The sequence below is a fragment of the Augochlora pura genome, chromosome 10 (assembly GCF_028453695.1).
Source record: "Augochlora pura isolate Apur16 chromosome 10, APUR_v2.2.1, whole genome shotgun sequence".
Lineage (NCBI taxonomy): Eukaryota > Metazoa > Arthropoda > Insecta > Hymenoptera > Halictidae > Augochlora > Augochlora pura.
In genome coordinates, this window is record NC_135781.1 from 18,741,249 (window position 1) to 18,758,382 (window position 17,134).

A 17,134-nucleotide genomic window follows, 5' to 3' on the forward strand; every position below is an offset into this window, starting at 1 on the left:
TTTGCAACGTTCTCACTCAATTGTTTCGAAGAATGCAGATCGGATCTGTAGGAAGTAGTAAATTTTAAGATCGTGTCAACAAAAATACGAAATAACTTTATGTGCAATATTTACAATATTAAATGTATTAGAACACATGTTATTACTTATTATATTTTAATAAAACTTTTATTAATCATTATGTAAATAGTATGCACTTTGTTCAGCTATTTCCTAATTTTACTGAAACAGTGTTAAGATTTTTCTTTACAGTTACAGATATAGAAATTTATTTATCAAATTATGTTCCCCAGGCTTACATAACTATCTGGGGGTAATTACAAATCTACATATTACAAATCTACATACTACATTGTTTCGAATATCTTTCAAGCATTCGTATTAAAAATATGATTTTTGGCCGCATAAAAAAGCTGTTGTAGTCAAAGGTACACTGTCTGATGGACTGCATAAAATTGTAAAAATTTGTCCTTGAAGTCAATTTTTAATGGGATTTCTAGAATATTTCTCAAAACGAACATCGGTGTTTTTCATTTCTTTGTTGAATGAGAGCCGAAGTATAGATAAAGTAAAAGTCAAGTGTCGGTGTATCATGACGTCACGGCCACCTGTAGTACACTACTTTTGAAGAACATGCGTGCTTAGTCAGCGAATATAGTAGGTCTCTAGTTAAACGGGTAAGCAGGGTCGTAAATCTCAATTACTGATCGATTCTCGCGGAATGCATATTCTGCTCGTGTCTTACCCATCGGTCGTCGATTGCTGGAGGCAATCGATGAGTAAGGTGTGAGGAGAATATCCTTCTACCCCATATGCGAGGGGGAAATTAAAAGGGACAAAGCTATATAGTGACCTACAAAAGTGTTCGTACGCAAGGTTCCTTGAAATCGATTCGTTTTACGGTACAATCGGTGTTGTTACTTACCACATCCCATGATGTATACTAAATTAAGAATAGTAGCGATTGCATTTTTTACTTAACGCCGTTTTTATCTACTTTTACCAAATTATTTTTATAATCATTAGAAGTATACTCGTGAAATGATTTCGGAGATTAAACTTAGATAATAATTTTTAATTGAAATTCTTGGTTGTCTTTCCACCCTTTTAGTAAAAATAGTACAAATTTATACTTTACAAGCTGTATTTTAACATTTTTTATCAAGGTTGTACTAAATTCAAATTTTTAAAAGCGTGTTTTGAAGCCATCGGTAAAAATAGTATTAAATTCAAATTTTTAAAACTGTTTTTCGACTTTTTTAGTAAAGATAGTGTTAAACAATTTTTCACCATTTTATCAATAGTAGTAATGCTACTGATAGCGATATGCAACATTAATGTTTGTGTTTTTTGGTAACTGTCAAGGTATTACCCCCAAAAAGTTTCTTTTTCAATTTTAGCCAATGACTAAAATTTGATGGAAAATGGAAAAAAATAATGTATACTTACTACTTCCTTTCTAATTAAATCGATTGTGTTACGTAATGATCATAAATTGTGTGTTCACCCTTATATCTCTCTATTAGTAAATTATGGAATTCTGATTCTTACTCCAAATTATAGTATACATTGCATTTTTCACATGCTTTTATTCAAATTGTTTTTATGGAAAATCAATTTAATTTATTAAAAATAAATTGAATGTACTAGTAAATTTCTTATCGTGCGAGAGTTCAATTTATCTTCGATTTCGTTCAACAATAATATCTGTAGAATACCATTTAATTGATTTGCCGTTTAATTGATTCGCTTCTATGCTTGTATTTCGCGAAACGATATTTCTTGTAATAATATCAGCAATATCAATTTTGAACTTAGTGATATTTTAATTTTTTAGCATCTTAGTTTGTAGAGACAATATTCACTCGAATATACAGGGTGTCCTGGAAATGGTGCTCGTCGTAGAAAATTGTATGAAATCGTTTACAAGTTGATCGAACTTTGAAGTCGATTATCAAGAAAACTGAGCATCGGATGAAAAAATGTTATACCAAAATATTTTTTTCTTTTTTTATGTAGAATCACCCCCTGCCCGGTTGTAGTACGATTTCCGGGACACCCTGTATAATAGGTAATATTCAATATCGATTAATACAAGCTAATACAAAATTACGTTTACTGCCACGACTGGTAATTAGAAAGTTTTCCAAAAATATGTACCACGATCTATAACAAGGTTCAATATCTCGGAAATATAACATATTATTTATACGGTAATTTTCAAGTTACTGAAAAGACAACTAATTGACTGAGTATTAATAAACATTGTGACGTTAATTCATATAAATTTAAAAATATCAGGATTAATTGTAGTTCCCAAATTTTAGTATTCAAGTTAAATTAATAGTTTAAATTAATTGTGCTCGCGTGATATGGTTGCTAACGACTAAAATGTGGTTAGACCTATGTGGAAGTTACGCTTTAATAGATCTTGTGAACTCGAATACAAGAAAAGCAAAACTAATTAATAGTTATGTTAATTTTATTATAAGAACCATTATAGTAATAATAAGAATTTTGTTTCTAGTTTAGATTTATAATTAATCCTCGCAAAGGGGATATTTTTGACAGTTTCGTGACAGCTACGGCTACGCCCATTCAAATCTTATGTATTGATTTATATAGATACTCTCGAACCGACTTTTTTCAGATCAATGTTGATTCTCTTTTTATACATAACATATATGTTATCACACTACACACTACACACACATATATATATATATATATATATATATATATATATATATATATATATATATATACTCATTGCAATACATATGTCATCAATTTTCGAAGCTAACGACTGAAAAATTCAACTCTAAATGGAACGTTTGACAAAAATAAGTGCATAAAAATTATCCTCTGTTATCTTGGAACATAGCCAAACATATATTTTAAATATTCAAATATGTCACCTATAAAAAACAACTGTTTCTATTAAAAATCACATTACTCTCGCAATGTGGTTACTTTAGACAATGTAATGGCAGTCATCCTTACCAAATCCTTAAACATCAATTGGTGTATACATATTCTTGAAGTTATTGATTTATAATAATATTGATCTCATGGGTGTAAATGCAAATATCTAACACTATGATCTAGCTGCAAAAAATTTTGAATTTGAAACTGTCGGTAGAAATGTACTCAAGTATCGTCATCCGAGGATTAAAATTCATGATTCAGTACAGGAATATTCAATTAATAAGTTTATTACCGTGTTGGTCATATACGTGTAACACTAATTTCTGACTGATTATTAAGGTTATATTAATTATTAAAATTTATATTCCTTGTGATATATTCAAACGATCTGAATATAACTAGGATGTTGCGAATGTAAAAGAGTAAAAAACTAACCAATGTGATAAATACACTTCGGTCCATAACTATAAAACCTTCCAAAACTGTTCAGTTTTTATAGATAGGAGTTATTGTATTAACGAATGTGAAGTAGAATAATGAATAATGAAGTATGTCGTGTTTGAAATCATATTCAGATATAATATATTTTTTTAGAAGAACAGATTATATTTACACTGAAATGGAAAATAGCAAATCACCCATTCGTTAGTGTTTCATATCTACAGAACCAAGTCTGTAAAGGGTGTTTTTCGAGGATAGATGGTCAAATCTATATTAATTAAAACATCATAAATCAAATATTTGAATCCATTGAAAGTAGAAAGAGACCCACGAGATTCTAAACTATTGTTATAATTTCATTTTATTGTCTTTGGCGTTGGACTTTGTATAACACAGTGTTCTATTGTGTTAGTTTTATAGTTACTAATCAAGAATAAATTATTATTCTTCTATTTCTTCCGTTTTTACGTGATACAATTTTTCTTTTTTTAGAAAAATATCATTTTTACGTTGACATAACATCAAATATATGGCATACTTCGTTCACTAATATAGTAACTACAATGTATAAAAACGGGACTTTTTTTATTGGTTTTATAGTTATGATAGGCAGTGTAGATTGCGTATCTCCACGCAAAATAACGAGTTCCCCCATAAATTGTAGCAAACAGGAATTAAATATATAGTTATCTCCTGTTTTAGTAATCTTAGCCAAACGACAATAACGTGTCGAGATTCTAAAATTCTGCCAACAATTTTCCTGTTTCGTGTTTCACCTTCTCATTTCAGCCGAAAAGTCCGCAGTCTAGTTTCAACTGTGTATTTTTGGTTTCATTAAATCGAAGCGCTTGGCTCGCGTAGGAATTTTCGGAGTTGGGTTTCGACACCGAACGTGCGAACAATTCTGAAAAAAGAAACAGTCGATTCAGATAACGTCGGGAGACTCGACCGGGGCAGAGAGTCTTCTTACCAACCCCGAAATCGAAACGGGGGTGGCAAGTCGAGCTCGAGATTTGTCGCTCCGAGGGATGGATCACGGATGGCGCCACTGTGAAGACACACAGAGCGAGAGAGGGCCACTTCCGCTGGAAGGCGAGGCGAAACGAAGTACGGTGTGGCGAGGGCTGTAAAACCACCCCCGTAGACCGACAGGCTACCAACGGGGTTTGGAAAGTCGCCATTTCTGCCTAACTACTCCGCAGTCGCTATATCCACGCTTGAATGCCAATGAAATGTCAAGGCACGTCGTGGCTTATAGACTTGCCGGCGTTGTCGAGCTGTTCGGTGTCCTCGTAAGCTCGTGCGTCGTCACGTTGTCGCGGGTCCTCGCGGTCTCGTTACTCGCGCTCGTACTCGGGCTCCTGTCTGCGCTCGTGACCGTGCTGGTGACCGTGCCCGTGCCCGTACCTGTGCCCGTGCCCGTGCCCGTGTCTGTGCTGGTGCCAGTGCTCGTGCCTGTGCTCGTGATCCTGCCCAAGATTCTGCCCAAGATCCTGCCCGCGATTCAGCCCGCGATTCCGCTCCAGCTCCTGGCCCCGATCTCTGCTCCCGCAGCCTGCAAGTCCGAACAACCGATCCCGATCCCGCCGATCGGCTGCTGAACGAACCCGCTGTACCAAACCGGGTCAAGGAAACGGAGGCTGAGCGAAACCCCCGAAACGTTACCCCCGAATATCTCTCTCCGTAACGTCGCCCGGCCGACGACGCGGCGATTCTCTGACCTTGGCACACTAGCCCGACGATCGACAGTTCGTCGTCGACGACAGCCAACCACCAGGCGAACCAACTAGCCACGAACACGACCGCCCAAATTCTGGCGGAACAGAGAGAGCCCCTGATCAAAATCTTATATGCTACGAACGACGGTCAGGTAAAAGAAATCGTTCGTCGGAGACCACCGCCGAATCGTTTCGCGATGAGCGAGCAGGATGTGGATGATGTTGCCTTTCTGACAGGTGAGGCTTCGTCGACCATCCAGACGATCTACCCCTAAATCTGGCTACATACACCTCTTAGCAGTCTTGCTCCTGCTGAATCTTCCTTCGATAGTTTCACCTTTAATACTCTTATCGTTTCTGTGTCATTGATTCTGTGCTCCTTGCTTTTTCTGCCTGATTTTTATTGCTCGGGTCTGAGCTGGAGTTTCGAGTTTCCTGGGTTTCCCTCTTTTTCCTGCCACGTGATGCTTTTCTTTTACGCTGGATTCGGTCGACTAGGTGGCCCACTTACGACTTTCCGGGCTGCGAATCGACTATACGAGAAGCACGTGCGTGCGATCAATAAGAGAGAAGCTTCTGATCTTTCAAATTCAACCACGCTAACCCGCCTGTTCCCGTTGTGTGCGTGATATTATTGTTGACACGGTGACCTACTAGGATTGCACCGTCGGTGGGGGAACTCGGAAAAATGATGTATGTCGTTTGTGTATTGTTGTTGTGAGATGGATCCGAGAAATACGCTGCAACGTGGCAGAGCCGTGCAGTTTGTTTTCCGAAAAGATTGCTGGATCTTAAAAACGACTCTCCATATTGATGGCCAGAATGTCTCGATGCCTCATTTCAGATTGTTTTTGTTTAACAATCGATTTAACGGGAATTGGAAGTAGCTGGTTTAATCCTCGCACGCTCCTCACCCATTTTCTGATTCTAGATACGGGAAATGCTTCATGCTTGTCGTCTATTTGTATTGCAAAATATATCTGTTAATTAGTTGTCATTGTGACAAAATTATTCGACCATTTAAAATGTACGACGAAAGTAGGTGAAATAGTAAAACATTTTTGAGGATCGTATGAGATCTTGGTAATGGAAATTACAATAATTTATTATTTCAAATGGACACGAATAAAAAAATTGATTTAATAATTTTTCGGGAAAGCATCTTTACAGTTTTCTTAATTATAAGAGAGAAATCTCAATTAGGTCAGTTCGACCTGTTTGATAGTACCAATATCGTGACTCTGGAGATACATAAAAGCTAAAATTCATCCATTTAAATTTATTATTTTAATGTCATCGATGTTACAAAAGTTTCCGAAAATAGACAACATAATTTATTTTGTACATGTATATAATCTCAATATTACTGCATTCTCAGTGTAAACTAGTTACTACCAAGTTGTTCCAATGGAATGTTAAAACTGCCCAAAATCTAAAATTCATATTATTAAGGTTTAACCTTCGAAACAAACCAAAACTAAGAAGTTACTTCTGAAATTATAAAATGAGTTTATTTATTTAGGTGTGTATTGTAGCACCGAATAGTTATACTGTTAACAAAGTGTGCAGCAAGACATTTCTCTGCGTATCTTGGAATTTGTAGCCGACGATTGTTCTTTGCTCCGCATTGGATAAAAGGATAAAAGAATCGCGAATGTTTTCGAGGAACTGCATTAACGTTGCCGTGGCCTGCCACCGGCCAGTCACAAAATCTGTGTCAAGTGTGTGTAGCCGAGATCATGAAACTCGACGCGTTTCTTGTGTCGGTGGACATAAAATTCACTGTTCCTTCACGTTAAATTCATTTTGCTTCCTGAAATACTTTTAAGATATATCGTCTGTAATTGCTCGACGTTTTATTGTCTGTTTGATCTTATTAAAAATATTTCCATGCCTGACGCACGTTGACCATTCTTCAGGAGACCCTTTGTTCCAGGAGATAGCAACACGGGATTGCACAAACGTAGCATTTATGAGCACAATGGGGTCGTGTGTTCGCAGAAAAGGGCTCTTTGCATAGCTACCGTCGTTTTCGCGATACTTTTCGCCATATCATTCATCATTGCCTTCGCGGGACCACAAAATGGTATTATCGAGTTTACCGATTAATTTGTAAATATTAATAATTCCATTACCTAACTCTTTGCCGTGCAGTTTGCTTTTCGACTTTAATAATTAAACTTTCTTTGAAGCTAATAATTACTTAGAACACAAACAAAATTTATTGCAGTTAATATAATACTGAAATAATGCTTATAATCATTATAATTAAATCTGAACTAGTAAAATAAACGTCTCTAACATCTCATGAACCTCTTCAAGCGAATAATTTACTTGTACATAACTTTATGAAATATATTAATTCAATGTTTTATTAAAATAGTTTTAAATTCGTTGTTTTTAAAAATAAAATCGTATTGATGGTAGTAAATTAAAAACTGCTATCGAAATACTTGTGACAAAAAAACTAAAATTTTGTTTCAAATTACAAGAAGTAAGTAGTGCATATATTTATTTATTCCATTTTGTTTGAAGCGTTTATGTTAAGTCCGACTTGATGTGGCACGGCAAATGGTTGGAAATGAAAAAATTCTTTTGGAACCAGTTAGCCTATTTCTATGACGGGTGTCCCGTAAATGTCGTTTCTCCTTTTTAATGAATCCTCGTGTTTAATTTTTGCAGACTGCCCTTGCGCTGGAAAAAAGCCAGCTACCCTGGAAATCGAGGACGATGAAAAAAGCAGTGAGCCTCTTGCAACTAATGGAGAGGTACAGTCATTTATGTTTGTTTTGTTGGCTGTGTGATCATAATCCTAAAGTAGAGCAAAAGATGTATGCACATACTTTTCGCACATAGTCGGGATATAATGCGAGGATAATTGAAATCATGTGTTGCCGTAAAAACCTGAAATTGTTGTAGGCAATTCGGTGCAGCTTGCGCAATTGTAATATCCGTTTCATTTCGTCCTTTAACCAAAAATGGGAAAGATTTAACATCCTCACATTAATATGAAAATTTTATGCTATATAACATCATTAAATATCGCTCGATGTTTTAAATTTAATTTACATCTGTAATCGTAACGTGACAATTATTATTCATACGTTTTCCATCAAAAATTAATAAGATTTTCATATTTTGCACGAATTTCAAGTTGCTAATATTTTCTGACATTTAAATTAATTGATGCATTTTAAGCTGATCTGTATCAAATTAAAATGTACTACTCGTATTCTTTTTACACAAAAATTTAATAAGACTTTTTTGTGATATTTTCATGCGACACTGACTTGTAAATATAAATTGTCACCTAAATTGTATTTGGTATATTTCAAAATAATGAAAAATTTATTATACATATACCTTTTTAAGCAAAAGGTGAACAAATTTACAACATTTTTAAATTTATATATTGTTTAATATTACTCGTGCTATTTTTGCATGAAAAATTGATAAATTCTTGACATTCTCTCGTGAAAATATAAAATTGTAAATTTTACCGAATTAATTTAAATTTTAATTGGCGCGTTTCAAATCAACGAAATTTTTGGTTAGTATTTCACTTAGACGTTGACGAATAAATTTTCACGGAATCAGACGCTGAAAAGTATATAGAACGTGTGACAGCGGTTCAAATAAGTACACATAGCGTATATATATGCACGATACTTGTTGTATTCAAGCTTGAGAGTCTTCATCTAAAGCTGAACATGAATGTGAAACATCTTGGCGGGAAATCAATTGCGAGACGCGACCATAATCCAGAGCGCAAACCTGACTACTGGCTAGTTATAGTTTATTCTTGGATGCATGGGAAGTGTATTATCGGAATGCAAGCCGCGAGATATGCATTTGTATAGCTGCACTGACTAGATCTTGGTGCAAATTGTAATTTCCTATTTCTCTTTAACTTGATCTTTACTTTTCTAACTATCTTTACTCTTTTAACGATCGTAATAATGTAGTAATGTATTTTTAGTTTTGTATTTGATTTGTTCATTTTTGTCATAAATGTATAAAATCCACAGTCTGTTAATGGTTTCCATAGACACTTGCATTTTAGGATGCTTGAAAATTGTATGTTTGAAATGTATGATATTTGAAATTTTATTATAAAATTTTATTCGATTTGAATTGTTGTAGGTGTTCCCTTGGAATAACGTGAGACTACCAAAGTTTGCCCATCCCACTAGGTACAACATTACCATCCATCCAAACCTTACCACATTAGAGGTAAAAGGTATGTCATATTGGTACCTTCGCTTTTGTTATGAAAGAGAATTACGCATAAAACTCATGCTTAGCTGACCGAAAGAAAAGCAGAAGTTTCCCGGATCGAAAGTTAATTTTCAAAAAATTGTATTATTTAAATTCCGAAAAATTCTGAAAAGTATACGGACAAAGAAACTTATGTTCGTTTTCGTTTCCAGGACAGGTCACAATCGAATTCCATGTCGATAAAGAGACCAACTATATCGTCTTCCATAGTAAAAATTTGACAATAAATGAAAAGGTAAATCATTCCTCTAATAATGCTTTATACAAGGCGTCTTTGAATTTGTGGAACTTCCAAATAAATCGATGCAATATTTGTAACAAACTTCTGTTCACGATTTTCCACTTATTGTTTATATAAATTCAATATATATTTCGCATTCAAAGACACCAATCAGCTCTTTAAATATATTCTTGATATTTGGAATGTTTATCGTGGTATCAGCCCTCTTCAAAGAGTGTAAAAATTTGCAGATGGTTCAAGATCGTAAAGGCCATAAATTAAAAATCGCGAAGCTTCTGGAGTATCCGAAACATCAGCAGCTTTATTTGGAGCTCGAGGAAAGTAAATTTCGGAAAAGGGGAAACTACTCGGTGCACTTAAGGTTTACCTCGAAGCTGACGAGTGAACTCGAAGGGTTCTACCTTAGCAGCTACGTTACCCCAGATGGAGAAAAGAGGTCGCTATAAAACTCTAATAGTTAATCTGTTGTTTACAAGATAATAAAATATTTGTTCATCTTCTAAATAATTTTATTTACGATTGCAATAATTACGATTGATTATTAGCGATTTTACGTTCGAATTAAAATATTAATCTACTGTTTCATTTTGTGTCTTCGTTGTTATTATTTAATATACTATCAACGTCGTTGTTTTAAATTCTCTATCATTATATCGTATGTAACGACGCTCTGAATATGACTTTTAATTACAGGTATTTGGCCACGACGCATTTTGAACCAACGTACGCGCGTTCAGCGTTTCCATGCTTTGACGAACCACAATTCAAAGCCAAATTTAAAATATCGATATTCAGGGATAGATTTCACATTGCGTTGTGCAACATGCCCGTAATGAATACTGAAGAAGCGGGATTTTTTATGGGAACGGGACTTGTGAGTATGAAACCCATGTAATGCAAAATATAGGTTGATGAGCATTAAGATCATTTTCATAAAACTTCAAGTTAATTTTCTTATTGATTACTAAAAAATAGAAACAAGTGTCGTGTGTTTTATATAGCTACAGAACTTGAACTGTTAAATATATATTATAATCACTGAAAGCGTGATCTAATATTGGACATTTCATATGCATCGACTTAATATTGTAATTAATCGAAATCGTTAGATCTATTTTAAATAAAAGTAACAGAAATCGTTGCAATCAGTTTAAATAACATCAATAGAAGCCGTAACACTAATTTTTAATGAAATGAATAGAAATTGTTAAATTAACGTTAAGAACAATTTGTATTCAATTACATTTGAAAATGTTTATGCTGAATCTATTTCTAGAAGTACCTGAAATGTATTGAACTCTGTAACAGCTGTTATCGTTTCGTAGAAGACCCGATAAAATCGAAATGCGATCAGTGGTTAATTCACTGATAAGCGCAGAAAATTTTTTGCTCAAATATAGTCTATACTACTATCACCAATAAAATTCTTTTCCCGTGCGATTTTTACCTAAGTTGTTATCCTAGATTATTTTTATACTTTATGGCAATTCTTCCACCTTTTGAATTAGTCCGTCTATCAAATATTAAGTTGCATATCAATTTTGAAAATGTTAACGAGAAGTTAGAAATTACTATATTTAAAAATCTTTATATCAAAAATGTATCTCAAACAATATGCTGAACTAAAAGATCTTTGGAAAAGAAAGCTTTGTAATCAATAATGAACATAACATATCGCTAAGTGAAATTAACGATATTATTAATATGCATATTTTTGAAAAAAATGATGTCCCTAGCTGCGCGACGACTTCCAAGAATCCGTCGAAATGTCTACATACTTAGTGGCTTTCGTGGTGTGCGACTTCAAACGAGTCTCAGAGCTGACGAAGAGAAACGTTTCTGTAAGCGTCTACGCAGCGGAGGCGATGCTTCCACAAGCGCAATATGCTGTAAATACTGCTGCTCGTACAATTGATTACTTTGAATCTTTTTTCGGAGTATATTACCCATTACCTAAGCAAGGTACGTACTAGAAATACTATAAACCGTCGACCAGACTCGACAATGACTAGTCCATTAATGCTTAGTTATTTTATCGATTCATATGATATTTGTGAATGATGTCTCAATTACGTGGTACGTAAAAATAAAGTCACAATTAAATGGTGCGTAAAAATAATGTCATAATTACATGGTACGTACGAATAGTAACAATATTACGTGGGCGTAAGTACAGTATTAAAATCACACGACATGTAAAGGTACATAATCGTATATACACACAGAGGAACGTGACTGAATTATATAATATTATAGAAAATTCTGATGTAGAAAGGAGGAAACTCTTTGGACCGCAAGGGGTTAATATAATTAAATAATTTATATTTTACAAAAATAATTAAACTCACGATTTTACGCGAGCTACAAGTAAGGTAGTATTATATTTTTGTTCTAGTTTTCAGAAAAATGTTAACTCTTTCACGGTATCCTTGCATACAGCTATTCTTGTACATATTATGAGAACACTAGTACCCTCCCTTACAGGCCAACATACTCATAGACGCCGCAAATCGTACGAGCTTCCCTGCAAATAATAGCATATTGTTACTATTTTGAAAGAATTAGACTTTTTTATAACAGTAGATATGCTGTTTCATAGAAATTGATGCGTTGATATAAAAGTACACTTTTAACACCATAGAAATGGAAAACGTCTAAAAGAACCAATCCCACTGATCTATAAATCCAATAGAGTTATAAGAAATCCGTGAAGCAGAACACTTATTTAAAAAGATTGTAGTTGAAATTCGTACAGATTATCGAACTGAAGATTCCATATGATTCCATTATTCCACTATAGTTTATTCCATAGACTCGCCAAGAGAACAATATGCAATTATGAAATTATCCAGAAAGGTTGTAACTTTCGAAGTTTCCACTCCTTTGAACAGCTATAAATAATACTATTTAATCATCAGATTGCGAACCTTTGTGAAAATTCTCATTGCCATTAATTATTTTCGAAATATATAATGAAGCGAAAAGTTTCTTATATCGACTATAAAATTCCTTATTGTGGACTATAGTATAATAATATTTTAGTAATGTATTTACTACAAATGCATAAAAATCCGCGGTATAGTAATTATGTATATTTGTATTTGTCTAATTGTAAATATAAATTTGGCGGTTAATCAAACAACGATCGATTTCCATAAGAAATCACATTAACAAAATACTTTCGCGTGATTGTCTGCAGATTTAATAGCAATTCCTGATTTCGCTGCGGGCGCAATGGAAAATTGGGGCCTAATCACGTATCGAGAGACATCCATACTGTACGATCCACAAGAAACGTCAACGGGAGCCCATGAATGGGTTGCCGTTGTTGTAGCTCATGAGCTGGCTCATCAGTGGTTCGGTAATCTCGTCACCATGAAATGGTGGAACGATTTGTGGCTGAACGAAGGAGCGGCCAGCTTCTTCGAATACAAAGGAGTAAATCATATCTCACCGAAATGGAGCATGATGGATCAATTTATTTTGTATAAGACCCAACCGGCCCTCGATCTCGATGCCTTAACTAGCAGTCACCCCATAAGCGTGCCAGTGAAAGATCCGAACGAAATCGAAGCTATTTTCGACGACATCAGCTACAGCAAAGGTGCTTCCATTCTGAATATGCTGGAAGGCTTCCTATGTGAAGATGTTCTAAAAAGCGGGTTGAACGATTATTTGAACACCCACGCGTATGGGAACGCAGATACGAAGGATTTATGGGCGGCTTTCACGAGGAACGCGAATCACACCTTCGACGTGAAAGTACGTGCAAATTAAGACACTTAGAATGATTGATTGCGGACCTTTATGCGATTATCGGTGGGAAAATGTTTGGATTCGCTAAACAAATTATTTACGTATTTATGGTTTATTTTAAAATGTGGTCACAATAATGAAGTTATTATTAGTGACCAAATGTTTAACAATATTATCATAAACAATACTTAATACAATAATGTACATACATGTTAAATAACAGAAGTCGAATAAGTTTATATAGCTAAAGTTGTCATTCTCTTCGTACAAGTTTAAGAATTGAAAATAAGGGGGAACGTATCTTACGTTTTCGGATTCGTTTAAGTTCACTTATAATTGCTATTAAATTACAGATTTTGATTATCCTACAAGGATACATGTACATTAACAAAAATCGATGATACTTTCATATTATATTTACTAAAAGAGATCTCTCGATTAATAAAAAAAATCGCTGCCTTGTTAGAATTTTTGTGAAATAATCGAATGCAGAGTTTGCTTATGGTGTTAGCTTGATGCATACAATGTGAATACAGTTTGAATTCGGAAGAGTCAATATTTGATGGAAATAATTGCGTTTACAGGCTATCATGGATACATGGACGCAACAGATGGGTTTTCCACTGATCACGATCACACGTGACGGGAATACCATCACAGCAAGCCAGAAACGATTTCTGCTTTCTCCGACAGAAAACGATACCGAATTGTTGCAACCAAAATCGCCCTTTGACTACAAGTGGTACGTCCCGTTGAGCTACTACACAGACAAAGAACCGCGCAAGCTTCACAACGTGTGGATGAATTTAACCGATGGTAACATATACAGGACAATTATAACGAACTTTTTAATCTACAACTATTTAGAACTGTCATTCTTTCTTATACTTCCGACCAAATTATCGGTTAATAATTTCTTTCGTTTCTCGAATGATCGTTAATGAATAATATTAATATAGAATTTAGAGAATGCTGTATAATTGCCAATAATTAGGTTTTCTCAAAAGTTCTATCCGATGTCTGCTATAAAATTGATTTAAAATCGCCGGTACGTGGTTGCGTGATTATACGAAAAATGATCTCATGATCTTACACTACCAGAACAAATGCATAGATAATATAATAATATAGATAATGTAACAGATGCATACTTTTGGAACTGTCACTAATGAAAAACAATCTTCTAGCGAGTATTCATCAGTATGCATATGTAATAACATAAACGTATGTTTTAATTTTTAATTGAAATAATAAATATAAAACAAAGGATAGATTTTACCTAAAAACCTACTACGTATGACAAACGAATAAATTAATGAAATTGCAGTTAGAATATTGATTTCCATGAACGAATGAATTCATTGTCCGATAATTTCTCACGTTGCAAGGATTATATTTCACGAAAGGTGAACGTTCGTAATTTTTAGTAACATTCGACGTACCTGAGGACGTTGAGTACATAAAATGCAACGTGAATCAAAGTGGATTCTACCGAGTGACTTATCCAGAAGAGATGTGGACGGCGATCATTGATACTTTGCTGACCGATCACACGAAATTTAGTCCTGCCGATCGTGCGAATCTGATCGACGACGCGTTCACTTTATGCGAAGCAGGTGAATTGAATGCCACCATACCACTCGAATTGTCGCTTTATCTTCTAAATGAAAGGGAGTATGTACCATGGGCTACCGCACTTGGGTATTTACACTCTTGGAAGGGAAGGTTGAGCGAAAGTCCAGGCTACAAGAGATATATTACATTCTTGAAGCAATTGTTAACACCGGTCACGAAATACGTCGGTTGGGTTGACGAAGGATCGCACTTGAAAAAGTGAGTATTAATTAATAGGCAAGAACTGGACACGATATGAAATTTCTTATTTTTCTGATCGATATCTCCATGAAAATATCAGATGTCAATTCCTGATATTTTCTTCATAAAAAGATCCTGGTATTATGCAACGATTATAATGTACGACTCCAGTTAAAATGATTGTAGTCACTTTTTTTCTTTATTTTCATCGAGAAATTCTATCCTAGTTGTCATTAGTATTTTTCATAGCATGTTCTATAACATTTTCTAATACATTTAATGAAAAAGAATTTTGATTTTATAATAACGCGAACGATGAATTGACTGATAATAATTTGTATAAGTCATTGTGGAAAATACTAATAGTGAATTTTGTAATAACAAACAATATTTGTGTACATATGCGCAGTTAGTTAGCCTAGGTGAAATTAGTGCTCGAATTTAATTAAAAATATGTGTGAAGATGCACGTACAAGTACGTATACTATTCAGTAAAATAGGTATCACTCGACTGTCTGACCAATACTTTCCCTATCTACTACAGCGAACTTTTACTGATATGTACATTTATTCTCTATATTTTCTGTTTCCCACAGATTATTGAGAATTGCTGTCTTGCAATCAGCTGTAACGTTGAAACTAGACGATGTTGTAAAACCAGCAAAATCTCTCTTCAGAAATTGGATGGTGGACGGAGAACGAATCGCTCCAAACATTCGAGATGTTGTATACGTAGCAGGTAAGTCCCGATGTTCCGAATGAATCGTGTCGGATGACTTTATTGTTTGCAACTATATACAAGTGGGATTATAGAATTATTTAAACGGAAAAGTAAAACAAAAATGAATAAGTGATTTAAAACGGTATCTAGATTAAAAGAATTGTAGAATATTGAATTCCTATTTCTTGCAATTGATGTGGACAATTCTTATTATAAAAAATCCATGGCACAAAAAATCCAATCTAATAATGAGTATTGACGAAAATGGTAAATTATGGATTGACTTATTCGTGTGCCCTAAACTCGTCAGAAAAATTTTATCGAAATCAATGACCCAATAACTACAAAGTTATATTTTAAAATATCAGAACTGTAACTAGAAAAATGTAGATAATTTGTTAATACATTTCTAAAAATAATACTTACATCGTCCTATTAAGTAGAATCGAACAGATGTAATTATTATGCATCTTATTGTCGATTTACTATAAATGTTTCAGAAACTGAACAGTCTGTTACCATAAACATGTCACTACTATTTAAAAAGTTCATTAAATCTGCTTGCAGGGATCAAATTTGGTGACGAAGAGGAATGGAATTATTGTTGGCAGAATTATCAAAATACTCAAGTACCTAGTGAGAAAAGAATAATGTTGCAAGCGTTGGGTGCAACGACAGATTCCTGGTTACTGCAACGGTACCTTCTACGCTCGTTAGATCGGGACGTTGTAAGGTCACAGGACGTTGAAACTGTCATAGCCTCGGTCGCTAGCAATCATGAGGGTCAGTTTATCGCGTGGCGACACATTAAAGCACATTGGCCGCAAATACATGCTTTATTTGGCAACGGATCGTTGACAATGGGAGGACTGATCTCCGTTGTCATCTCCGATTTCTTTACGGAGTACGATTACTACGAAGTAAGTTGAAAGCCTCAGTTACTTTTTATTTAATCACATTTATATAATTATTTATTTAATTGTTACGTAGTTTCCAACATGTGATATTATTGATTCGCATAAAAGAAATAGTATTTTCCTAATCCGAATTGTTCAAAATATTTTCATTCCCATTTTTATTTTTATTATTATAAATAATATAATTAAATTGCTTATTGTAAACTACACGTATAATTTCGTATACGTTTATTATTGTTAAGCATGATCTATATTAATCAATAAAAATAACTTTAGAAGTTTTAGAAAACATTTTCTTCTGTACTGCCATCCTGGCAGT

The 17,134-nt window shown here is 34.3% G+C and overlaps 1 protein-coding gene across 6 annotated transcripts in view; it reads left to right on the top strand.

Annotated features, from left to right (window-relative positions):
- The window catches only part of LOC144476512 (endoplasmic reticulum aminopeptidase 1), a 37,464-nt gene that overhangs the window by 12,948 nt on the left and 7,382 nt on the right, over positions 1–17,134 (top strand). Inside the window, exons 2-14 of one of the 6 annotated variants that reach the window (XM_078193568.1) lie at positions 4,215–5,324; positions 7,024–7,173; positions 7,770–7,855; positions 9,231–9,327; positions 9,518–9,600; positions 9,837–10,042; positions 10,300–10,480; positions 11,343–11,568; positions 12,806–13,368; positions 13,947–14,178; positions 14,790–15,195; positions 15,774–15,916; positions 16,466–16,818. In XM_078193568.1, the coding sequence (XP_078049694.1) occupies positions 5,285–5,324; positions 7,024–7,173; positions 7,770–7,855; positions 9,231–9,327; positions 9,518–9,600; positions 9,837–10,042; positions 10,300–10,480; positions 11,343–11,568; positions 12,806–13,368; positions 13,947–14,178; positions 14,790–15,195; positions 15,774–15,916; positions 16,466–16,818 (2,766 nt within the window). In that variant the 5' untranslated portion in view covers positions 4,215–5,284. Of the gene's footprint in view, positions 1–4,158; positions 5,325–7,023; positions 7,174–7,769; positions 7,856–9,230; positions 9,328–9,517; positions 9,601–9,836; positions 10,043–10,299; positions 10,481–11,342; positions 11,569–12,805; positions 13,369–13,946; positions 14,179–14,789; positions 15,196–15,773; positions 15,917–16,465; positions 16,819–17,134 lie in introns of all 6 variants that reach the window. The other 5 variants (XM_078193570.1, XM_078193569.1, XM_078193565.1 and 2 more) reach the window with 5 other exon arrangements.